The sequence below is a fragment of the Barbus barbus genome, assembly GCF_936440315.1.
Source record: "Barbus barbus genome assembly, chromosome: 7".
In the NCBI taxonomy this organism is placed as follows: domain Eukaryota; kingdom Metazoa; phylum Chordata; class Actinopteri; order Cypriniformes; family Cyprinidae; genus Barbus; species Barbus barbus.
The window spans coordinates 24946909-24974083 of record NC_136735.1 but is presented as its reverse complement, the minus strand read 5'-3'; the positions used below and the strand labels follow the sequence as shown (position 1 = coordinate 24974083).

The 27175-nt window shown below is 37.7% G+C and overlaps 1 protein-coding gene across 1 annotated transcript in view; it reads left to right on the top strand.

Moving 5' to 3' along the window:
• Window positions 1-4118: 4118 nt before the first annotated feature.
• LOC306872719 (multiple PDZ domain protein-like) overlaps window positions 4119-27175 on the top strand; it is a gene marked incomplete at its 3' end in the record, with an annotated part of 45622 nt that continues 22565 nt past the window's right edge. The window contains exons 1-18 of the mRNA XM_079421473.1: window positions 4119-4290; window positions 4465-4518; window positions 4727-4896; window positions 10239-10439; window positions 10588-10724; window positions 10845-11007; window positions 12489-12611; window positions 12733-12924; window positions 13715-13817; window positions 13926-14014; window positions 15169-15406; window positions 15578-15637; window positions 16722-16801; window positions 17142-17288; window positions 17669-17854; window positions 20055-20216; window positions 20412-20621; window positions 23987-24067. Coding sequence (XP_079277599.1) covers window positions 4512-4518; window positions 4727-4896; window positions 10239-10439; window positions 10588-10724; window positions 10845-11007; window positions 12489-12611; window positions 12733-12924; window positions 13715-13817; window positions 13926-14014; window positions 15169-15406; window positions 15578-15637; window positions 16722-16801; window positions 17142-17288; window positions 17669-17854; window positions 20055-20216; window positions 20412-20621; window positions 23987-24067 — 2349 coding nt within the window. The 5' untranslated portion in view covers window positions 4119-4290; window positions 4465-4511. The remainder of the gene's footprint in view (window positions 4291-4464; window positions 4519-4726; window positions 4897-10238; window positions 10440-10587; window positions 10725-10844; window positions 11008-12488; window positions 12612-12732; window positions 12925-13714; window positions 13818-13925; window positions 14015-15168; window positions 15407-15577; window positions 15638-16721; window positions 16802-17141; window positions 17289-17668; window positions 17855-20054; window positions 20217-20411; window positions 20622-23986; window positions 24068-27175) is intronic.

The following is a 27175-nucleotide window of genomic DNA, read 5'->3' as shown; positions in this document are numbered from 1 at the left end:
CCTCATGAGGTAAACAATCACTTAACATCTATAAGTGAGTTGACTCTATTTATTATTTAGTTAATCTTTATTGACAAATGACAAACATTTCTGTATGATTGGTTATATCATATATATGATGATCCAGCATGCACTGCAATTTTCATGACATCAGGGTGACATGAATAGCAGAAGTGTCTTTATTACTCAAAGAATCAAGGTCATATGATTCTCTGTACAGATCTGACGGTGTTTAGTTGCATGAGTCGCTGTTGATGTTTCCAGTGCTGTTTATTTTGAAGATGCTCTGCTGTTTTTCTTCTGAATTATCTCAACGCATCTCCTGTTTATACACAAACACACACATGCATTTATACACAGAGAAAGCACAAAGTCGAACGAGGCGTTGACAGTCTTCTCCTTTTATAAAGGCTGAAGGGATGCTGTATATATGCCATCAATGCTGAATATATGCCATCAATATAACGTTATTCGCGACACGCTGCCTCCATCCTGCCTGTAATAAACAAATTAAAGCTATCGTTTCGTTACGTCAAGAGCTGAAGGCAGCGACTTGGACACTCAAACACACGCGCGCGCGCGCACCGACGCCCATTAAAACACCACGCACGACACACGGCAAAAAGCATCCTGTGTCCAAAGCCCCTGGCTCTCTCTCTCACACACACACGACATAATTCAGCTGTAGGATACGGAGAGTTTAAGCAGTGTAGCCTACACTAACAGCATCTCGCTGCCACTGCCATTCAAACGTCCATCGGTTATTGATTTATTGGCCATTAAGAAATAACGTCACCTCGTTTAAAAACATTGACTCACCGCATCTTATAAAGCACTGGAATAATAGTCAGCTCCGGATGTGTTCAACAGCATCGGGATGTGTGATCGCAGAATGCTCCTTAATTCCCGTGACAGTGTGTCCGTGTGTGAATAAAACACGCAGATGATGTTTGGAGCTTCCGTTCCCAGATGCGCCTTTACGAGCCTCGAAGCATCCTGAAAAAGCACGGTGAGGAACAGGATATATCGAGTATCCTTCGTCCCCCAAACCCAATGGATCTATGGTGGACACGGGGATCAGAGCCCTGTGTTGTATCCCGATCAGTGTTTTTCTGGAAGGAGAGGAAAATGCGCAGAGTGGCTCCAGCGATGGGACAATCCGCGAGATCAGCGCCAGTCCATCGCTAGATCGTCCTGCGAACCGACAGCTAGGGAACGAGCGCCGAGAGAAAATGACAAGCCAATTTGGAAGCAAAGTGATGCTTGATTCAAGGATGGAGGGTGGGAGGGAACGAGAAAGAAAGGGAGGATAAGAGAGGGCCGGTGAATCTGGAGCTGGGAGGACTTGAGCACGCTCTGGTGGCCGACGGCGCGCACAGCAGTGAAGGGTCGACCTTCTATCACCCGCGGGGTCATTCAGAGAGAGGGGTGCACCGTGTGACTTCGATTTTGAACCCCCCCCCCTTAAATTTCTGTAAGTTCTTAAAACCTTAAAAACACGTGTTTGCGTGATGAACTGCAATGCTACCCCAAACTTATTTTAAAAACTGTAATATAATGTTGGGATTCATCAGTCTAAGTAGCCTATAAAAGTAACAAGGTTTACATAAAGACTTTGTAGCCAGGACACTACAGTGTATTTAAAAGATTAAAAGAAAGAAAATAATGATATCTCTACACATGTCCAGTTTTTAATAATCAGTTTAATGTACAAAATCATGGGGAAAAAGGGCTGAGATTTAAGCATTTTAATATTGTTCCTTGACAAACGTAATAAAATATAAGGCAAAGACAATCTCCTTATATCCAATCACGAAAGTAGGGAGATTATTTATTTATTTATTTACCCCACAGAATTTTATTTACATAATTTTAATAAGAGTAATGGTGGTAATAATAACCCAGGGATACAACTTATTGAAATAAGACAATAATATATACCATATATTGACACACACCTATCTATAATATACAATGGTCGCTGTGATTTTGCAAAGTAAGACATGTTCCTGGATCAACATAATTGTCCAAAACATAGACCTAACCCTATCCCTACGCCTAACCCTAACCCTACCCATAATGTATCCCTAAAATCAGAGGGAAATGACAGTTGAATAACAAGGGTGTAGAGAAGCACCTAACTCTGGTTGTAAGGCTAAAACTGACATTTCCTGTAAACTTATCCCTGATTTCTGATTGGTTGCTTGGAATGTTGTTCCAGGATCAATAAGGATGTCGATCCAGAAACATTTTCCTGTTTTCCAAATCATGTCAAATTGAATTTCCCAATCAAATTATTTTAAAGATGATCCAAAGAAAAAGGAAGTGCCTAGGTTTCAAATGTCATCACAAAGGTCCTGAAAACAGTGTATTCAATTCATTCAATGTAGCCTTGTTGAGTTTTTTCTTTTTAATAAATTCAAGTTACGTCATGCCATTTCTGTGTCAGAATTACGTTTAAACAGATGAGAAAAATAATTGAAAGCATTTTAGCATAATGCTGCATAACAAAATGCAGAATAAAATGAATGAGATGCTAGGCTACTCTCTGAATTTACAGTGTTAAAGTGTTCATTTACAGATATGCTGGATATATCCGCTATATGAGAGACACAAAGAAATAGTTTTTATGGAATAGTCCTGCAGTTTTTTTAATGTTTATTCATATTGGCGTTAGCTTATCATAATAGGGAATAGTTACATAACAGGAAATATCACATTGGCGACTTATAATTTGTGGACAACCCCTAATTTAAATGTCCCTCATGAGCAACAGTAATAAGAGCTGATGTCTCTGTTATTTCATTAAATGAGGGGGGAGAGGCCTGAACATCCATTTACATTAAACTCATGAGCATCAAAGGCGCATCGCGGACATGCGCGGTGACGGCCTGCTATCACTCTCACGCAGAGCCTAGGCTGGCGAAATAATATTGGCTGTCTCTAACGCGACTTTCGACAGTTGAAAATGTTTAAAATTGACCCCCGGCTTTTAATCATCCGATGAGGCGTCCTCGAGAGACAGTTTTTCATGAGCTGAGGGGGAAACCTGTTGATCTGAAGGTAAATGTGGGCTGAGTATTCATCGTTTATTGATCTTTACGGTAACGAATGAAGACTGATAGACCAGCGATAAAACATCCGAGAAACGGCATCGCAGCTGTCAGCTACACCTGAACCATAACAAGCTCATTTTACCTGTTTTTAGCTATCGGATTTATTTTAGTAAACTGCTATTGTTGTCCGTATCTTTGAGACAGAGCCCACATGCTATATCAATAATGGATAACATTTGTAAACATACATTTGCAAATTATATATAATGTTTTCATCTATTTTGTCCGCCTTCAGGTTTAAGTAGTGGCCTCAACTGTCTTAAAGACGTTTTAAACAAAACACTAACTAATATATTTGTTGAGCTATAAATCTATAGCCTAATAACTTGATAAATAGCTAATGGCAGTGCAGTTTCTCTATGAACCACCCGATGCAGCCAGCGATCGAGCATCTGTTGCTATGGTTACCCCCAATTTATTTTTGTTTAGCATAACTTTTGTGGTTACTGAAACCTTCACCTTTTTTAACCTCCTTTGATCTCTTAGCCCCGTAATAAGCACCCTGATATGTTATATTGAATATGGCTAATAAACATCTTCGTGTAGGCTACACTTGATACTAATTTATCTTTAAGCAAATAAAATGCATTCCTTGCGTGTTAGGATATGACTTATTTTAGGCTAAATCTTACGACCCCCTTGGAGGTTTGCCGAGGCCCTCTGCTTCCGAACTACGTGCTGTAGCCTATTTACATGTTTATTTTCATATTTACACATCTATCAGCTTCGCTCGTTTAAAATAACCCTCCTGCTTTGTTTTCCCTTAGTTACTATTGTTGGCCACAACACCGGCCACCGCCAGGCGCTTACAGTCCTATCAGGTAGGTTGTAAGGGCATCTGTCCCGGGTAATTACCGTCGTTCACAGTTTAAGTCCGTTTACAGCTGCTAAGCCTCCCCGGTAAGCGCATTACCGGCGCAAACACGAACGCTCGCGCAAACACGATGAGCGCGTGCAGATCGCGAGAACCTCCCGTAGAGGTGCGAGACTCCAACCCAGATTACATCAGCATGAATAACAGATTACAGCAGGCGTTATCAGAGCGATCAGCGAGATATGAAGTGAACCGTCACTGCAATTCATAAAGCCTGTCATCGTTTACGGAGATAGACGGCGAGCGCTGCCAAATTACGTCACTCTCACTTCAGGCCAAACGGCACCGTTGCTGTCACAGGTAAGGACTGTCAGGTGTGCATGCCAGTTAGTGATTAAGATGCTGCAATCCACGCAAATCTCTTTTGAGTAGGATGTGAAAGGGACAAATCTGGTTGTTTTGTTGTTTTGTGTCTTGAATATGTTTGCCATTAAGTCTGATGGTCCTGGCATGAATTTGCTTGTGTTGTTGCAGATGTCAAAAAGAGAGTGGTGCTAATACAGAACTCAAAAGAGTTGAAAATGATGGGTATGTATGAAATGCTACCGCAATATTATTTTTAGCCATCAAGTGTCTCAATCTGTCTTCTTTCTCAATTTATGATATTAAAATATTTGTGAGTTAACGTGCATATGAATATTACATGTAGCTTGTTGTACACACTCTCACGTGGGTCATTGCTTTTGGCCATTTTATTAATATATTTATGTGTGTATGTGTGTGTGTGTGTGTATAGACACACAGCGTGCTTTACTGGCAGTGGAGCGGCTGCAGGAGAGGCTGAAGAAGAGGGGAGAGCTGCCTGCTGAGGAAAAACTCAGTCTGCTCAAGAGTGTCTTACAGAGTCCCCTGTTTCACCAGATACTCAACATGCAAGAGACTGAACAACAGCATGAGCAACAACAGGTCAGACATCAACATCATCATCATCATCACAGTGCATCACACACACACAAAAGCATACACTAACACTAAAAGATGCCAAAACATTAAGCAGTGGGCTTTACCATCTTTTCTTTTTAAATAAATGTATTAAATTATACTTAGTAAAGAAATGTCTCATTATCATGTAAAATATAAAACAGTTGGCTGATAGTAGTTGCATAATTATGATACAGTATGATTCTGTCATTAACATCATAACTGATCTTGTCAAATGCAGAAGTGCATTGAACAAAAGTATATTTTATGCTGATATCCAGCTCCACCACTATTACCTGAAATAGAAATTTACATGCAAGTATATTTTATAAGGCATTTATACACCCAGGGAGCATCATTTCAGATATTCCCTGATGTGAACAGTGCTTTTGATTCTCTTACATCATCTCTGGCTCAGGGTCTATTATTAGTTGAAATATACATGATACAAGCATAAGTTTCTTAAAGGAATATTTCAGGAATTAAAATATTCCTTTAAGAATATTTCAGGAATAAACAGCAGAGTAGCTAAACTTATTTGAAATTTCATGAGCTAAGAAGGTTTGTTGTCCATTATCAATAGTGCATGAAACATCACTTACTGAAGTCACTTCCAAAATAAACAGCTTGATTGATCAAAGTGACCAATTTGGATGTTCAAAGTTTGAAAATCTTGAAATAGTCAAACCTAAAAATCTACATGGAGAAATGTTTAACCTTTCACCTAGCACATATTCCTATTTAGATCATTGCATTTTGCCAGCAGAATTTTGTTGTTCAAAGAATGATTCCTTGGTTATTACCTTATAAAATTATATAGACCTTATGCAGCTTTTTGTCTTCTGCTTTCTGGTTTGTATTGCCACAGCATGAAGTTAAGACCTCACAGACTTGAATGAACCCCTCATTTTAAAATCTTCTCAGTCTAGTGACATTTGATATGACATCCGCTTCAAACATTACAATGCACATGATAACTCTCATTAACTCTACAATAAGTAAATCAGTTTCACCAGCTAATTACACTTTGACAGCAATGCCATAGAAATATACAAAGCTACTGCAAAGACATTCAAAGAAGTTCAAAGACAACATTTCTAAAGATGGCTGCATTCCTTTGGCGCATAACGTCTATACTTTTACATCCTCCAAAAATGGCCCCATGTTCACCTCCATTTTAAGGTTCTTCAGATGTTAAAGGTTCTTTATGGAACGATTTAGACAGATTCTATGGCATCGTGAAGAACCTTTATTTTTAAGAGTGTAACTGTAAGAGTGTAACTTTTTTTTTTCTTTTTAAACAAACTAGGGGAAAAGTTGACGATTTTTGTGGTAATAATCAATCATTAAGCCATAAATGCTGTAGACTGAGTCTTGTATTGGATATTTCCCTGAATATTCCAGTAAAAATAGTTGAATGCATTGAACTTCAAGTTGAGCTTGTATTTGACGTTTGACTTTTACTGTGCTTATTTTAAAACCACAATGACATGGGGGACTACATTTCCAGAGCATAAAGAGGTCAAAGAAGCCCAGCAGATATGAGTGGCAGGCATGAGAGGTTATTCAAGGATACTAGGTTAAAGAGTCTCCAAGGTGGTCTGTATTACAGTATGTGAGCTATGTGTGTGTGTGTGTGTGTGCGTGTGCGCGCGTGCGTGCGTTTTTGTATAATGACACAGGTATGACATAGGATAAGGTGACTTATGAGGACATTGCCCCATGTCCCCACTTTTCAAAACGCTTTCAAAAGTTGCCTGTGAGGGCTAAGTTTAGGTGTAAGGGTTGGTGTAGGGCAATAGCACATACGGTTTGTACAAAACCATTACGCCTATGGGATGTCCCCACTTTTCACAAAAACAAACAGAGTGGTGCAGAGTGATGAAGGAAATGATCTCTTGAAAATGGTCTGTGTTATCCCGAGCTTTCAAAAAGAGCAGCTCAGGTAATTTAGCTCCTCAGATAAATTCATAAAAATGCACACACTAGATGTTACATTCAGATTTGGTACAACCACAATTGATTGTGTTATAATCTCCTAGCAGGCCAAAATGAGAGGAGCAGCAGAGGCCAGATGAGCAACTCCAATAAATGAAGCACTAAACTGGCTGTTTGTCATGAAAAGCTGCATGTTTATGGGTTCACTAATATGCCATGAGATGTAGCTACTTCAGCAAAACTATATATCAGATAATCCTCGTGCTCATTGTGCATTGGTCAGGCCACCTGCCATGGATAATCATAAGCATAAGTTGTTTATATGAGTCATTCTTTAATCAAGCTTATCACTTTCTATCTTTCTGTGAAGTAATAGGCTTGTTTTTTTTCAACCACGTGTTTGGGAGCAAATGTAATCAGACCTTTAGTTGATTACATTGGTTATACCTCAAGTACTTATTTTAATTATAGGTTTCAATGAGCAGGAATAAAAACAGAATTGCCAGCTGTGCTGTTTGCCTGCTGTTGAGGCATATGGTCAGCCATGATAGACCTTTTTTATACCCTAGTTTTTGTCATCTATCTGAAATAGCTTTAGAGTCTTTGACTTTTTGGTTGCTAGACAATTCATACTTTCAAGAATTCATTCTGGAACTGTCTCGCCGTATCCTCAAGAGCTAGTAATCTATTCAATAAAAATATAATGTCTTCTGACTCAAATTTCATCAGAAAATAAATCAGCGTGAATATTATTTGAATGTGTTGAATTAAATTGAAGCAATTAACAAGATTAAATACCTTTTTAACATAATACACAATGTATTCAGATGGGCATTCTAAATCAAAATATAGGTTTATATTCTTGAATATTATTTGTAAGAAGAGGTCTGATTGTGTACCATATCCTTGGTAAGTGCTTATGTGTATCATGTGTGTGATGTATTTAGAGAGATGATTCTCTGAAAACAGCAGCAAGGAGGACCAAACTGAGGTTGTATAAGCTACTTACCTGAGCTGACCACTTAATCTGTGCTGAATAGAGAGAGAGAGGCCGGGGTCAACAAGTCACACACATGTTTCTGTAATGGTGAGGACTTTCCTTTGACTTTCCATTTGGACTTTTAAACTGAGCTAATGATTTTTTTTCCTACCCCTAAACCTGACCTGAAAAAAAAAAACTGTTTTATATTTGAATTAAGATCATTTAGTATGTTAAACCTGACCACCGCACATCAAACAGAAAGTGACAGACACTCTCACCTACTCTTTCTGCAGTTAAGTCTGTTGCACTAACACTCTGATGTCAGTTAAAGCTTAAATACAGTAACTGAGTAAAACAGTTCAAAAGCATATTTTAAATCAGTTTTAGCGATGGCCCTGGCTTGTACCCTACTAAGTATTTGTGCACTGCACCAATAAACTTGAAACACTGAAATATAACTCCTCGTTTCAGCTAAATATATACTCAAGCGTTTGACCAAGTTAGAATAAACGGTTGTTTGGCAGACTGACGGAATTATAAGAATGAGCTAATGCCTTGCCCGACAGACTTCAATCATTTAGACTTTTATTGCAATGTTCACATTTACACTTGTTTTTATTTTAGGAGAGACCATTATGTGAATAACTGAGCTAGCAGCTCTCCAGCATGAAACAAATCTAAACACTGCACTTTCTTTGTCACATTCTCCTATCAGTTGTATTTCCAGTATGTTGTTTTTTGTTGTTTTTGTTTTTGAAAGTCTCTTATGCTAAACAGGGCCTCACTTATCTGATGAAAAATACAGTTAATCAGTATAATATTGTGAAATATTACAATTTAAAATAACTGTTTTCTGTCTGAATATATATTTTTAAATAACTTATTCCAGTGATGTCAAAAATTAGTTTTCAGCATTCATTACCTGAGCCTTTATTGTCATTATTGGTGCTCAAAAATTCAGAAAACAGTCGTGCTGCTTAATATTTTGAATCTTTGATGGATAGAAAGTTTAAAAGACCCCTGCAATTTTAGTGGTATTGCATTTCCCACTTTATATTAGGTGGCCTTAAGTACTATGTACTTACATTTAAATTAATCATTTGGTACAATGCACTTATTGTGTACATACATGTTTTATTTTTATTATGTGTAATTACATCTGTAATTAATTTCTGTAATTACCTTTATAATTACACTGTTGACCCATCCCTTACACCTTAACCCACCCTTAAACCTACCCATACCACCAAACCTGCCCCTAATCTTACCCATATCCCACCTCAATAGCAGAAATAGTGTTTTGCAATACAGTATGACCACAATAAGTACATTGTACTTATTTTTTGATGTAAGTACATAGTAGTTAAGGCCACCTAATATAAAGTGTGACCTTATTATATATTACTTAGACCCAATAATTACTCAACATTCCTAGGAACCAGGTTTAATTGCAATAAAGAAAGTAGTATTTGGGTGTAATAAAACTAAAAAAAACTCTAAAACTCGGTAGGTGGCGCTGTCTCAAAAAAGTAGGGTCCTAGAAATGCGGTCCTACAACTGTGGTCCTGAAAGTGCGTCCTCCGGTACTGCAGACAGATAATATTGGCCCATGGGCGTAGAAATTTTTGTGGGTTATTTACTGACAATGTGCAAATTAAAGAACACAGACACAACATCTCATTTACATATCGACCAACGCAATATACCAAGCGCAGCACAAATTAGCGTAGTCACAAATAAGCAGAGCTGATGCTCTTCAGGCCCAAATTAATTTAAGACAAGCTTTTTTGGGCATTAAATAATGGTGCAAATAGCAGTACTTTGACGAGCGCAAACATTGGTAAATCGCGTTGCGTGATTCATTTTAATGCTCTCCCCCCATAAATTTTGCATCTGAAAGGGAAACTCCTACAGTTGCATATTCAATAAGGTCAGGCAGAAAAATAACTGTGTCCATGTCTTTTCAGTGCTAATTCTTCACTGCGCATCTTTAGTAAATCCTGACAGTACTATTTTAACGGCAAAAAACAGTTTGTGCTGGCGCAAGCTATTAGTAAATTTGGCCCAAAAACTAAAGTGCACACGGCTCAGTAAAGGTAAACACCATATGTGACCCTGGACCACAAAACCAGTCTTAAGTCGCTGGGGTAAATTTGTAGCAATAGCCAAAAATACATTGTATGGGTCAAAATTATTGATTTTTCTTTTATGCCAAAAATCATTAGGATATTAAGTAAAGATCATGTTCCATGAAGATATTTTGTAAAGGTCCAGGTCCAGGGTCACATATTATCTGATAAATCTTGTCTTAATATTGTGAACTTTAATATCCCAACTTACATCCCAGTAAGGCCTTACAAAAGGCTAGTGCAACCTTGCTATATTACTCTAGCTGTGTGTTTTACAGGTTTCCCCCAGAACGCCTGCTTCTCAGTCTATGAGTGATGATGCAGATGGTGTGAGCACGTCCCACCCCGCATGCAATCTGAGGTACAGAGACTCCTACCTCTCGGCCCAGCGGCGCAATGACCGATGTCGATTCTTCAATCATATTACTTTTGCCCCTTTCATCACAGAGGACATTTCAGTGCTGCAGTCCATGGCCCAGGTAACACCAAAATTCAGAAAACAAAAACCTTTAAACCAACTGAGATACGTGTCATGTATCATACTTATCATGCAAACTTTCAGAAATACTATAATTCCAACACGACATCTCCTAAAGCCATTATCTCTTGTATTTATTGCTCTTTCAGGGTCGGACTGTGCTTAGTTTTGACCTGGAGAAGGGTGAAAGTGCTTTAGGCATCAGCATTATTGGTCTGGAGACTGAAAGCAATGGAGGTCATGGTATCTTCATACAGAAGATTCCGCCGGACTCTGTAGCATGCAGGTATAAACTGATAATGATGCAAGTACAGAATACTAAAATGTAATTGATTAGAAGTGCATTATTTTGGACAGGGCCATAGATTGATTTGAAACCATTCATTACCACATTCTTCTGTCTTAGCGATGGACGTCTGCATGAGGGTGATCAGATTCTAGCAGTCAATGGCAAGCTGTTTGAATCCTCTGTAACAGAGGAACAAGCTGTCCAGGTCCTTCAGGAAGGTGCTTCTGTGGTAACCCTAATTATAGCCAGAGAACCAACCCCATCATTCAGCCCCCCACAGATGAGCCACACTCTTCGTCAATTTAGTGTAAGTCTACTTGAAAACCTTTGTTTTTACATTTATTATATCTCTTAAATGTCTCCAAATATACTTAACATAATGTGAAAAAACGGCCTTAAGTTGGATTTTAAATGGATTTTAAATGTGTCCCTGAAGTGTCTTAGTGCTGCCTCATATTTTGCCTCATATTTTATACTGTAATGCCGTATAGCTGGCCCATTTATAACAGATATAAGCTTATATCTGTTATTGAGCCACAGTAATTTGATTACATTACCACAAGTGCAGTACATTTAACATTTGAAATGTTATACATTAGCTTTTTATGTGAGGTTTTTAGGTTTGTTGTTTGTTGTGAAAGCAGAACAAGGGAAAGCAGATGGTCTCCTGGTAATGGTGGAAATAAAAATGAGTCTACTTCTATTAACAAGACTATTATAATACACTACTGTTCAAAGGATTGGGCTTGGTTAGATCTATGAATATTTTTGAAAGAAGTCTCTTATGCTTACCAAGGCTGTTTATTTGATTAAAAAACAAATACAGTAAATCGGTCATTTTGAAATGTAATTACAGCCATTACTCCAATCTTCAGTGTTACATGATCCTTCACAAAATAAAAGCATTTATTTGATATAGAATTTATTTCGTAACAATGTGACAAAGTCTTACTGTCACTTTTGATTAATGCATCTTTGCTAAATAAAAGTATTAGTTTGTTTGAAAAAAAAAAAAAACTAACCCTAAAGATTTGAATGGTATGTATATATAAATAGGGTTCAAAGATCTTGGAAAATATTTTTTTTGGGAATGTTTCTTTTTTTTATCATTGCACACATTAGTTTTAGCCTTTTTTAATCTCAAGTCACTATCAACAGTAATAATACTATACTGAGTATAAACACAATACAAGAAACATAATAGATGAAAATAAAAAGTAAAATAAATCATAAAAAAAGTTTTAGATTTTAATTAGTTTTTCAATTTAAATAATACAATATGCTCAAAATTTTGGGGGGTCAGTAAAAGTAACAGCTATTCAAAAGATATTTCTAATGTTACAAAAGATTTCTATTTCAAATAAATGCTATTCTTTTGAACTTTCTGTCCTTCTATGCTTTAAAATCTAGTATTGGTATTTTGTAGACTTTTGATGTTTTATTAAATATTTTGTTTCTCTTTTTTATTGTTTAAATTCAGCTTATTAAAAAAAACAATAATATGCTGTAATGGCAGGTTCCACCTTGACAACCTACCCGATAAAGTGTGACATTCCCTGCTAATGTGGCACACAAGGTCAACATGTGTTAAATGAATTGTATTTGTATTCAATAATTCAATCGCCATTTGCTTATACAGAAAATTACTTTTAAAAATAAACCTACCCTGAGAAATATTAACTGGAGTAAGTGTGATAACTAGCCCCAGTCTCTCTTGTATTATAATTAGGCTTATTCCACTCATTTAATTTGATTCCACAGCCCCGACAAATTCATCATATAGAGTTGCAGAATGATGGATCAGGTCTAGGCTTTGGCATCATTGGAGGGAGGAGTACTGGCACCATGGTTAAAACCATCCTGCCTAATGGTGTAGCTGGAAAGGTATGAGAGAATTATTTACGTTCACCATTATTTAAATTATTCCATTTATGGATTGTACAAACTGATTAAAATGAAAAAAGAGTGACAAATGACATTAGTGGATGTGTGTTTGTGCACACAGGATGAGAGATTGCGTAGTGGCGATCTTCTCCTCAGAATTGGTGATGTGGATGTGTCCGCCATGGGCAGTGATGAAGTTGCACGTGAGCTCCGTCTTGCTGGTTCCCGTGTGAGACTTATCATTGCCAGGGAAACCACTGATGGTGACCTCTCACCTACCATCGCCCAGCAACAGGACACTCAAAAGAAACAGGTGCAAAATTGCTTCTGTGTGTGTATGTCTATGTGTGTGTGTGTGTGTGTGTGTGTGTGTGTGTGTGTGTGTGTGCGCGCATATATATTTAAATTTTGATATACACAGTATAGCTCACCCAAAAAATTTAGTTCTGTTACCATTTACTCACATTCATGTCTTTTTTAACATGTTTGACATTCATTCTTCCATGGAACACAACAAATTCAGTAAATTGCAGTCTGTTCCTTCTTCACCATATTAATGCTGCTTTTGTGGTGTTTTGACATTTTTTAAGGTCACTGTGAACTGTTATTGTATGGTAAAAAGCTTCGTAACAATTCAAAAATAAAGATTCTCTCATCATCTACTTATCCTCATGTCATTCCAAACCTAAAAACCTTCTTCTGCTGAACACAAAAGAAGATATTTTGTTGAAGAATTGTTGATAACCAAACAGCTTTGGGTGAACTGTCCCTTTAAAATGAGCTTTTTACATATTATACAGGTTGGAACGACATGAAGGTTAATAAAATGTGACAAACTTTATATGTAAAATGTATTAAGCTGAAATTATTTCTTAAACACTCACGCTCAGTCAAACATTAATTGACATTCACACTGACTTTAACACGCAAGGAGTTTGTGGCTAAGTGAGTGTCAATGTAATAGAAAGAAATAGAATTTGTTGTAAAATTTGAAATTTAATCACACTTTTTAATTGCTTAATCTTGATTATATGTTGTTATCATAAATGCTGCTTTATTTAGTTTGATATGCCAATAGTAAACAAAGAATTACCCTTCTGCAGGATTTAGTAGAGAAAAAGGAAAAAGAGTTCCGTGTCAGATTCAGTAACAACAAAAATGGTTTGGGCGTCAACATCTCCAAATCTCTAAATAACCTGGACAAAGGTATGATTCCTTACTGGGGTTTTTTTTTCCTTTCTTCAGCAAGATATTTTTTCCCATTCAGTCTAAGAATGATAAATGTAAGCATTAAATGAATATTGGGCATTTTAGAGTCCTGTGGATTTGGAGTAAAGAGCATACTTAAAGAAAAGGCAGTGGATCAGGATGGACAAATTCACATTGGAGATGGCATCATTGCTGTGAGTTCCATACAGATCTTTATTTTTTACATCTCTTTACTTTCCTTGTGCATGTTAATTTATACAGTTCTTAGTGGTTTTAAGCAATTTATTACTATTTTATTCATTTTTCAGTGGTTTCAGAGTTAATGATGTTATAGCAATTAATAATCCTGTTGTTGTTTCTGTTGTGTGTGTGCGTGGGAAGGCTGTTTCCATTGTAGTGTTTGTTTTAGGCAGAATGGTAGTGTATGATTAATTACATTGTCGCTAGATTTGTGTTTGTATTTGTGTAAATGTGTCACTAATCCAACCCTCGTCCTCTGTTTGGGGTTTCAGTGTCATTTCGGTAACCTGATAAAAACAACAAAATTGAAGTATCGGGTTAATATTTCATGACTTTTCTCATGAGAACTTATTATAAAGAGAATTTCAACTTACTTCATAACACACTTCAAACGTCCACAATGAAAAGTTTTGCATTAATTATGTTTGGGGTTTTAGAGACCTCAAATGTGAAGCTTAAATAATGCAATGACTTTTCACGTGATGAGACTCTCTGACTGGTGTACACACTGTGGAAATATACTTCTGACATATGATTATTGTCATTTATTTTATAATAGTTTTCTACGTAAGTCTTGCCAAGGTCAAAATGATCACAAACAACATTACTACGATGTATACTAGGCACATTTCTAAAAAAAAAAATGCTTGCTTCCTTTGTGGTAAAATAGAGGGATAAAGCGTCTGGGGTTGGGGCAATCATTAGAGAAGCATCAATATTTTCAGCACTGATGTTGTAGCAAGAGCTATTCAGCATGAAAATCAATGCATGCCATAAGCCTTGAAGTGAAAAATTGAACTGTGTTAGCATATGGTTGTTTAGGATTGGAACTATTTATCTTAACATGCAGAAATTTTGAAAGACACAGACATCATCTGGTGTTATTTCACACTAAATAATGATGAAGCTAAATGTGACACTATAATAATTATAATGTTATATTATAATGGGTTTTTTTGTGAAAAAAATATGATCATGTTCTATAATTGTTGTTAATGATAAACTAAAACAGAATGATCGTTACCAGTTCCTGATCCATTAAATGATAAAGGATGCCCTTCAAATATAATATTAAATGGTTATAATTACCTGTTTTATCTTTAAACAGAAAGCGGAGGAGATCCTGCTCGCTGGCCAACAAGTGGAGATCTCTATTCGGAGAAAGGGCTCACCATCTGGAACACAAACAACCCCCACAATGTCCACAATTTCTCAGAGACCCTTAACCCCTCTGGGTCTCCTTCCCCCTCCACTGCCTCCATGTCTACCAGAGCCAAAGCCAGTTCTGCCCCCAGGGAAAGTTTTCTATACTGAACGCCGGGACCTCAACTTCAACAAAGAGTGCAGTTAGTGAAACTCTTGCCACTTCTGTTTATTTGCACTCATTCACACTGTGTTTGATTCATGAGTTCTGTTTCACTTTGGCCCGTTCTCTGTGTGAAGTCTTTGTAACTCTTCAACCCTACTTTGATTCTAATAACAGCTTCTGTTTCTGTTTGTTCTTTCTGTGACCTCAGTTCAGTCAACGCAAACCTGTGATTTAGAGTCCAAGATGGAGAATAGAAACCAGTCCTCATGTAAGAACAGATTTATTTACAATTGATTATTACAGCCACTCATTTTGACTTGCATCTCAGGTTTGTTAGTGTACTAGTAAAACATCTACTATAATATACAGATATAATCGTGATTTAAGCATTGCTTGCAGATAATTTTAATTTATTAGAAATTTAACATAACATCACTTGCTTACCAATGGATCTTCTGCAGTGAATAGGTGCCGTCTGAATGAGAGTTCAAACAGCTGATAAAACTGCATGTTTGTAATTAATTTATCATTTGGATGTTTTTAACTTCAAACCATTGATTCTGGCTAATATGCAAGTCCTCTATATTCATAATATTGCTTTCTCTTGTGAAAAAGTTGTCTTGTCTGTATCAGTAGTGAAATATGCAGATATTTACAGACTAAAACAGTCCAAAAACGTTAATTGATGGCCTGGATTCATGTGGGTTACTGGTGAACTATAGTAGTGTTTTTATCAGCTGTTTGATCTCTCATTCTGACGGCACCCATTGACTGCAGACGATCCCTTGATGAGCAAATGATGTAATGGTAAATTTCTCTAAAACTGTTCCTATAAGTAACAAACTCATCTGTATTTTGGGTGGCCTGAGGGTCAGTAAATTTTAAGTGTTGTCTTTTAAGGTGTCTTTTCAAGATTTTATGCCAAAATACTGTATGAATTTGACATCAAGATATGACAAGAATTTCATCCTTTGCAAAGTTTATGCTTTTAAAAGTCAATAATCCTATTTATTTTGCTTTCCTAACTGTACACCATTATATTGTTAGCATGTTATTATTTGCATTTTTTTTTTTTAATTCTGCTGTCCAGTCAACAATCGACAGCATGTCACAAATACTGTCCATAGACAATAAGATGTAAACAACCCAGAATATTCCTTTAAGATTTCTTTAGTTTGCATAGGTGATTTCTAACATAGATATAAATAAAATGTGATCCTATCACAATAAAATACAAATCCTATCACAATGTAACTGGCATGATGAAAACATACATTGTCTTTTGTAGTCTATTCTCTAGTCATGTTGTCATTTATTTATTAGCTGTGTGATGCTTGGAAATTTTGTTTCAGTTTGCAAACTGTCTGATGAAGAGCAGGAAATATTGAAGGAGAAGTGGCAAAGCAACCTGGGTCCTCTATATGAAGTTATGGTGCGTCTCATCTGTATTCTTTCCTGTTTAGCTAACAGTTCATTTCCATGGCTGAGATTTGTGAGTGTGTGTCAGCATATGTTTATGTGCAGTATGTGTCTCGTTCTATGCCTGTTTTTGATGTATGTGCATGTCCACTGTATATTTGTATATCTATCTATCTATCTATCTATCTATCTATCTATCTATCTATCTATCTATCTATCTATCTATCTATCTATCTATCTATCTATCTATCTATCTATCTATCTATCTATCTATCTATCTATCTACCTATCTGCTAATACATTTATATTTACATTGTGTGTGTGTGTGTGTGTGTGTGTGTGTGTGTGTGCAGGTGGCCCAGGTACAGAAGTTCACTGAGAGCAGCGGTCTTGGTGTGAGTTTGGAGACTAAGGAAGGTCATCACTATATCTGCTCCATACTGCCAGAGGGTCCGATTGGACAGACAGGAATCATACGACCTGGAGACGAACTGCTTGAGGTTCACTTTATATTATAATTGAAAGGGGGTGTCCACATAGTCATGTAGAATATTTATTTACCTAAAAAAGCAAATGGAAATTATATTTGGTTATACTTCAAAGTCAAACAAGCATTACATACAGATAATACTGTTGTTTATAGATTACGCTGTTGTAATCCCTTATCATAAACCCTGCTAACACATGCATGCATAATAACTGAAAGTGCTCATCTTTCTTTCTGCATTCTGTTTCCTATGCATAGTACTTTATTCAGTGCTGACTGCACATGAATATCAATCATGACAGATACTTAAAAATAGCCCTTCCTCTCAGTAGAATAGCCCAGAGGATAATTTCAGCAGAACAAGCGAAGTTGATGTGTTTGTTCTGTCTGTAGGTGAACAGGTTCTCTCTGATTGGTGAGACACATAAGGAAGTTGTGAGCTTGCTGAGGGAACTTCCTGTGAATGTTTGTGTGGTTTGCAGTCATCTCATCCTACCCACAGTCGGAGAGGAAGATGATGATGATGGTGACGATGTACAACTCACGCTTAAGGAGCTACTAGCAGAATTTAATGAAAAGGTTTCCTGTGTCTGTGCATATTCAAAGGAAAAGTTTAAATGTGAAAAGGCGTACCCTTGTGAAAATGAAATGTGCTTAGCTGTAGTCTGTGTGCATTTGTATTATACAAATGTAATAGAATTGTACTTAATTATAAGTATATAATGCACTTAAAGAAACATTTTTAAAAATTAATTAATTAAGTGTTAAAGAAGTACACTTATTTTGATGTATTGACTAACATACTAAAGCACATGTAAAATACTTGATTATGAATTTAACTGTAGTGTGTTGTTTGATATCACTTACTACAAGTTAATATGTTTTACATGTAATAAATTGCAATTACAAAATACAAAACATAGAACTTTCAATAGAAATTATATTAAGGCATATTTTAATTACCATAAATGCTTGTCAGTACATTCAGCAGTACATTTCACCCATATTTTATAGTAAATATACCCTGCTTAAGAGGATCAAAAAGAACTCTAAAGTTCAGCTAATTGCATTTAATATCAATTTAAATTTGAATACATTTATTGCAAATAACATGCACAAAAACATTACATTCAGTTAGCACTGAAGTATATGGTTTTAAAGTATATTATTTGCATAAGAAATACTGTTTATTACAACCCGAATTCCAGAAATGTTGGGACGTATTTTAAAATTTAAATAAAATTAAAACTAAAAGAATTTCAAATCACGTGAACCAATATTTTATTCACAGTACATGATTTCCAACAAGAATGTCAAATTTGTACTCGTCTGATCATAGAACACTTTTCCACTTTGAAACAGTCCATTTTAAATGAGCCTTGGCCCACAGGACACGGCGGCGCTTCTGGACCATGTTCACATATGGCTTCCTTTTTGCATGATAAAGCTTTAGTTGACATCTGCAGATGGCATGGCGGATTGTGTTTACCGACAGTGGTTTCTGGAAGTATTCCTGGGCCCATTTAGTAATGTCAATGACAGAATCATGCCGATGAGTGATGCAGTGTCGTCTGAGGACCTGAAGATCAAGGGCATCTCACAAAGGTCTTCGGCCTTGTCCCTTACGCACAGAGATTTCTCCACTTTCTCTGAATCTTTTGATTTTATGCACTGTAGATGATGAGATTTGCAAAGCCTTTGCAATCTGACCTTGAGGAACATTGTTTTTAAAGTATTCCACAATCTTTTTATGCATTCTTTCACAGGTTGGAGAGCCTTTGCCCATCTTTACTTCTGAGAGACTCTGCCTCTCTAAGACATCTCTTTTATAGCTAATCATGTTACAGACCTGATGTCAATTAACTTATTTAGTTGCTAGATGTTCTCCCAGCTGAATATTTTCAAAATTTCTTGCTTTTTTAGCCCTATGTTGCCCCTGTGCCAAATTTCTTTAGACCTGTAGCAGGCATCAAATTTGAAATGAGCTCATTTAGTGGATAAAAGTGTAAAAATTTCTCTGTTTAAACACTTATGTTCTCTATGTTCTATTGTGAATAAAATATTGGCTCATGCGATTTGAAAGTCTTTTAGTTTTCATTTTATTCAAATTTAAAACACGTCCCAACATTTCCATAATTCGGGGTGTAGAACTATGCTAAATTGGACTTCTTTTTGACAAAGGGTATTAACTGACCCACATGTTGTTTCAAACTCACATGACCCTTTTTCTTCTGTGTAACACAAAAGGACAAAAATTATAAACATGTACTTGTCAATCTCATATGAGCAATTATACAGTGAATAGAGACAGGAGTTTTCAAGCTCCAAAAATAACAAAGGAAAAAAATTGTTAAAGTAGCACAAAAAGGTACTGGCTGTGGAATGCCTTGGATGAGGATGAGAATAAAAGTGTTTGGTTTTACTTTATTTTAAGGTGTCCTTGTTACAGTGTAATTATACATTTAAGTACCCAGTAATATTAATTAATTACATGTACTTACTGTATGGTTAAGGTTAGGATTAGAGTTTGGTTTAGGGTTACTTGCATGTAATTATGCATAATTTATTATTACTATGATAGTAAGTACATGTAACGTGTAACAAAGGCACTGTAAAATAAAGTGTTACAGAGTATTCCCAATTAACATTATAATAAAATTAAGTATACAAAATAACTAATTAAAGAAATTAACACTGCTGTCCTTTTTCAAATGAGGAAACGTGATTCCACTCATGCTTTACTGCAAAATAATATTGACTTATCCACTTTTTCTCACAGGCCGAGCATAAGTCATTTGGGGCTCTCTTTGCACGCAGTGAGGATGAATGGAAGACAAAGGCTCCTGTGCTATCCCATCAGGCCATGTGGGAGATCGAGATTCAAGTCTATGAGCTGCAGAAAGGCGATTCTGGCCTGGGATTCAGTATACTAGACTACCAGGTGTGTGTGTGTGTGTGTGTGTGTGTGTACCAATACTACAACAAGAAAGGAGCAGCAGAGTATGAGCTCTACATCAGTTGGTTTGGGGAGTCCCAGTTGGTTTGAAATCCTTCAATAACATGGCAACAGTGTCTCCTAATTTATTACTATTCTTCTCTTTCTCTCTTGCGCTGTCACTTTCTGAAACTCTCTCAGGACCCCATGAACCCAGGGCGTACTGTGATAGTGATCCGCTCTCTTGTAGCAGGCGGCTTGGCAGAGAGAGATGGCCGCTTGTTGCCAGGAGACCGGTTGATGTTCGTGAACGGGACTGACTTGAGCCACGCGAGTCTGGCTCAGGCTGTTCATGTCCTGAAGAGCACTGCTTTGGGAACCGTACGAATCGGAGTCACCAAGCCCCTACCGGTAAATTTCTCCATTCATTTCGCAATCAGCACCATTCACAAGATAGACAGCCACAATTATAACCTTGAGTTCTCTATAGGAGAAATCTAGAATCCAAGATATTGTGTGTCTATGAAGGTTCTGGTCTAGGTCTTTGTAGAATGTCAGGCATGTTTAATTTAAGAGAATTCAGTGTGCACCACTGTGTAATTTGCTGTAGCATGTTCGTCAGTTATCGGTAACTAATGGCTGCTTTGACTACTCGAGTATATCAAACTATAGCTTTTTCAACTGCGGGCATTTTAATGTCAGAGGGCTTTTGATATTCTTGGAAACATTTTACCTTACCTTCATCATGTATTGTTGGCATTTTTCAAATGCCTTTTACTCAGATTTTTATACAAATCCATCAATGCAATATGTATATATATTGATTTTTTATGATTTTAGATTTTAGATATTATTGCTTTTTTTAAAACATTGGTCACAAAAAGTGAAATACACTTAAAGTATTTAAAAATGTATTGTGTGATTTATTTATTTTTTACACACAAAAATAACAGCCTACAATTTCTGAATAATAAGTTTTATAATAATAATTGAATAACAAGTGAAACATATATTACTATTACAGTAAAATATACTGTAATAGTAAGTTAGTATACTTTTACTATACTTTTTTTTCAAAAGTCACTATATTTGTATGCCAAGAAAATTTGTATTCAATTTTTATTCATTATTATTCATTATTAGTTTGTTCATTTCATTACTGCAAAAATATTTAATTATATATTTTATATATTACAAATTGTATGTGCTTAGAATATATGCCAATTTCTGTTATAAAACTCTAGATGGTGCAGGCTGATGGACCATTAACACAAATTGATGATATTCACAGATTTCAAGATTCAAGATTTTTATTCGTCACATACACAATTATACAGAGTATAACCAGCAGTGAAATGTAGGTCAGGTCTGCTCCAAGGACTGTGCAATTATAAAGTATACAAATATTAAGAAAAAGAAAAGTAGAAAAAAATTAAATAATAAAATAAAATAAAATAAAAGATAAAAAATATTAATATAAATGTGCAGGTCAGTATGTTGTTGACTTAGTAATAAGAGGAATGTGCAAAAAGAATGTGCAAAAAGTTGTACAGTGTCTCTAAGTCTTTGCCATCAGGCTACGGAAGCGCTTACCAGATTGAAGCAAAGTGAATAGATGGTTACCAGGGTGATTAGAGTCCTTGATGATTTTAACAGCTCTATTTTTGCAGCGTTTGAGGTAGATGTCCTGCAGAGAGGGGAGAGCAGACCCTGAGATGCGCTCAGCTAAGCTCACAACTCTCTGTAGTGCTTTGCAGTCCTGATTGGAGCTGTTTCCATACCACACTGAGATGCACTGAGTCAATACAATTTCTATGGCCCCTGAATAGAAAGTTTTCAGGATTGCTGGTGAGACCCTGAATTTCCTCAGCTGTCGCAGATGGTACAGTCTTTGCCTGGCTTTCTTAACCTGTGTTTGGATGTGTGTAGTCCAAGTTTGGTTCTCGGAGATGTTTACACCAGGGTACTTGAAGTTACTCATCCTCTCCACAGGGGTGCCACTGATCATAAGAGGAGTGTTGGGCTGCTGCTGTCTCTTCCTAAAGTCCATGATCAGCTCTTTAGTTTTGCTCACATTCAGAGAGAGACAGTTGTCCTGGCACCATGATGTGAGTCTCTCTACCTCATCCAAGTATGCGGTCTCATCGTTGTTGGAGATGAGGCCCAGAACCACAGTATCATCAGCGAATTTGACAATGGATGTGGAGCTATGAGAGGACACGCAGTCATGCGTGTAGAGAGAGTAGAGCAGGGGACTCAGGACACAGCCCTGTGGGGCTCGTACGTTGAGGGTGATGGAGTTTGAGGTGAACTGGCCAACTTTCACCACTTGAGGTCTGCCAGTGAGGAAGTCTTGAATCCAGTCACAGAGTGAGGGGTTTAGGCTGAGGTCTGTGAGTTTAGAAGCCAGCTTGATGGGGACTATAGTGTTGAAAGCTGAGCTATAATCAATGAATAGCAGCCTTACATAATTCCCATTGTTGCTGTCTAAGTGTGTGAGGGAAGAGTGGAGGACGTGAGAGATGGCATCGTCCGTAGATCTGTTTGGGCGAAAGGCAAAACAGATCTACGGTCTGTAGAGGGTCCAAAGTATCAGGTATGGAGGAGCAGATGTGGCTCTTTACAAGTCTCTCAAAAACCTTCATGACTATTGATGTGAGGGCAACTGGGCGATAGTCATTCAGGCAAGAGGGTTTATTGTTCTATGGTTTATTCCTCTGAAACACAGGGTTAAACTGTTGGGCATATTGGTTCATGTTGCATACGCAGCCAATGCGCTTGCTGCTTTACATTTAAATGGCTGGTTATCATTCACTAGAGCAGCTGAGGGTTTCCTCTGAAACCCTCCACCTTCCCCAGCACCACCTGTTATAGATCTGCTACTGTTATTATGTATGCTATTTGTGCAGCAGCTGTATGTCTTAAATACTCACAACACAACATATGTATCGGCGTATGTATTGGCAGTAGCAAGTTCCTGTATTTGCTTTGCAGCAGCAGCAGTAATCTACAACGACAGCAATAACAAATATATTAACATTGTCATATCCATTACTATGCTAAAATCTTCAGAGAGTTGTCATGATAGAAATACAGTTAAATGTTAGCTATGAAATTCACCTCAACAAGACAAATGATTTGGCCATTTTATTCTTAAAATATTTAAGTAATCATTTCCATCATTATCACCTCATAGAATGAATGATGATTTGAGATTTGGCAGAAATTACTTTTGTTCATTTTTTAAAAACAAAAATGACAGAATTTTCCTACAATACATGTGCATCGCTGCTGGACATTGATAGTAAACAATTAAAATAGTGTTGTATATTAGTTTAGTTTGGAAAAATTCAAGATGCCCATGGCACACTATGTATTGAACATTTTCGTATTTGTTTAGAATGATATCTCCTCGTGTTGCCTCTGTCATCTTGTATATTCTGTTATCTAGTATTATTATTGGAGATCTGCTTTAATCTGATGGTGGTCTTTGTTGTGAACTGGGTCTCAGTAACTGTGGCTCATGAGTCTCTGGTTACTGGAATCTTTCAATAATTGATGCCTCTTGAATTCTAACACCAGCCTCTTAAAACAAGTGGTGCGTTTGAGTTTATGTGTCCCACGACTTTGAAATCAGGTTTAGCTAGTGCTGGTTTGTTTCTTTTTCTTTGCAAAGTTAAAAGTCTATCGAGTGCATATGTGACTGTGTCCAGATAAAGAGAGGAGTGGGACAAGATTCCTGAGTAGGAGATTTAATATAGCTTTGTCATTGACAGGAAAATGACACTCAGGACACAGAAGCTGATGTAACAGACAACTTCCATTTAGAACATAACAACCAGCACGCCACTTTGCAGGTACAGTAGGCTACATATTGCTTTTCCTGCATTAATACGTATGTGATCTGTTTTGTAACGGTGCTGTGGTGGAGTAACATCTAAGCTACATGAAGCAACTTCGTTTCACTGACTCTTGACATTTGTTTTTCAAACTTAAACTCGGTAGATTGGTTGGTTGTTTACTACAGCACAGTGTAAATTTTAGATTTCCTACTTCAAAATTATATACTTTTGTGGGTTCCTACAGCAGTTGATTTCGTAAACAGCGGTTGTTTTGGGCTAGTTGCACTCAAGCAGTTAGTTGGCGAAAGAGAAAGTGTTTTTTTTCCACTGACCTAATTCAGTGTGGTCATTCTAGCTGCCAGGGTTTAACTGTTGAGGATATTTGTTAACAGGATTTGCGTGACATCATCTCTTATTCACATGAGGGGTTTGGTTTACTCAAGACGGCAAGTGTGTAAAGCACTCGTTCATTTGGATGGCTTGTTGGGACATATTTAAATGTTTTGTTATTGACTGTATTGTTGTGTATTATTAACTTTTTTTGCCATATCTGCCCATGGTGAACAAATTGTGTGTAGCATTTCATGTATTTTGCAGTATTTTTTCTAAAAATCTGTTTATTCATCTGCCTGTTTCTTGCATATTGGTGACAAACACTGCAGGCTGGAGGGGCTGCAGGAAATCTGGAGGGGATAAAATGTAGATAAACTAAAAACTCTGTTAAAATGCGTGTAATAGGCCTACTTGTAATAAACTATCAATATTCTAGGGAACAGTTTACAGTAAGTTTCAATAGCTAACATAATGCTTTTATGAGATTTGTTAATCTGGTCTAATGTTCATTTCTACATATACTAATATATTTTTTAACATTTTAATTTGTGTAAATTAATTTTTAATGAATAAACATGAATTAAAAATGAACAGTAGTATATTTATAGAACAGCATTAACCAAGATTAATAAAGGTTGTAAAAAAACGTCTCAGGTTACGTATGTAACCATGGTTCCCTGAGAGGGAACGAGACACTGCGTCCTCTAGAGGTCGCTATGGGGAACTCCATCTACGTGACCCGTGTCTGAAGCATATATACAAAAACACCAAATATTGGCCGGCGACAGCCTATGACGTCACTCCCGGTGCGCCACAGTATAAAGGGGCGCCGGGAGAAAGCATCATCCACTTCTTCGTCTGAAGCTGCATCCGAAGCATGGCCTAAAGTCTAGAGGACGCAGTGTCTCGTTCCCTCTCAGGGAACCATGGTTACATACGTAACCTGAGACGTTCCCTATCAAGGGAACTTCGAACTGCGTCCTCTAGAGGTCGCTATGGGGAACGATATACCAACGCCGCCATGCTGAGGGAAGTGCATGCCATTCCAAAGGTGAGCACTAAGCATCAACTCTTATCAATGATAAAGGAGTTGTCCCTGGGATGAATTGACGGCTGTCAGTGACATTATCCCCTTCGGCCAAAGGCCTGAGTTTCATACCCCGGACTTACCTGATAGAGGCCGGACCTCCTGGACCTAGGGTAAAACTCAAGGCTTGGAATCAGAAAGAAGGATTCCTTTAAGGGAATACGACCAAGCGCTTAGGATAGTAACTAAGCCTGGCCTGTCACCCAGGGGCTACTGCTTGCTCCTTACAAGAGCTCGCTGAAGGAACTGTATCAACAGATCCTTAGTAGTAGCCCCCGTGCAAATGGTATCACTGGGGATACATAGGTAGAGTGGGGCCCAAGGAGACCGGGGCCTAACCGACTCAAAGAATGGGACGAAGCCTCAGCGCGTAACCCATACCATACAGGATTTTTAGAAAAGACCACAAGACACTCGGTGTGCGATCTTACCACAGCGTGGCTTTCAGAAAGTGCACAAAGACTAGCGTGCACACTTACCATAACATGGATTTATAAACATCGTTCTTTTCATATGCTCTGGAGGGAGCAGCAAGCTCATAGATAACCCTCTATAGCGAGGGGAGCAGTGCCGGCTCGACCAACAAGGAGAGCTCGTGAGGGAGCAGCATGCTCAAAGTAACCCTCTATAGCGAGGGGAGCAATGCCAGCTCTACCAAGACAGAGCTCCAGAGAGCGGAGAACTTAACTCTCAGTTATGAGAGGATACTAGCACATACATGAGTAGAGTGGGGCCCAAGGAGACTGGGGCCTAACCAACTCAAAGAATGGGACGAAGCCTCAGCGCGTAACCATACCATACAGGATTTTTAGAAAAGACCACAAGACACTCTGTGTGCGATCTTACCACAGCGTGGTTTTTAGAAAAGTGCACAGAGACTAGCGTGCGCACTTACCAAATATGGATTTTAGAAACCGTATTGTCAGATGACAAGGAGGCCTAAAGAAAGGCCTGACGTGCTGAAATTTCTGAATAACGGAGCTCTGAGAGCGGAGACTCGACTCTCATAAGAGGGGAAACTCAGACGCTCAGCAGGGAGCGGCATGCTCATAGGCAACCCTCTAACGAGGGGACCAATGCCAGCTCTACCAAGACAGAGCTCCAGAGAGCGGAGAACTTAACTCTCAGTTCATGAGAGGAAACTAGCACATACATGAGTAGAGTGGGGCCCAAGGAGACCGGGGCCTAACCAACTCAAAGAATGGGACGAAGCCTCAGCGCGTAACCCATACCATACAGGATTTTTAGAAAAGACCACAAGACACTCGGTGTGCGATCTTACCACAGCGTGGATTTCAGAAAGTGCCCAGATACTAGCGTGCGCACTTACCATAATCATGGATTTGAAATTTCTATTCTCCAAATGCTCTAGCTTTAATAACGTTACTCTCTATCAGATGCTCTCTGGAGGGAGCAGCATGCTCATAGTCAAAGTGACCCTCTAAGGGAGGGGAGCAATGCTATCTCGACCAGTAAAGAGAGCTCCTGAGGGAGCAGCATGCTCATAGGCGACCCTCTAAAATGAGGGGAGCAATGCTAGCTCTACCAAGACAGAGAGGATACTCAGCACATATATAAGTAGAGTGGGGCCCAAGGAGACCGGGGCCTAACCAACTCAAAGAATGGGACGAAACCTCAGTGCGTAACCCATACCATACAGGATTTTTAGAAAAGACCACAAGACACTCGGTGTGCGATCTTAC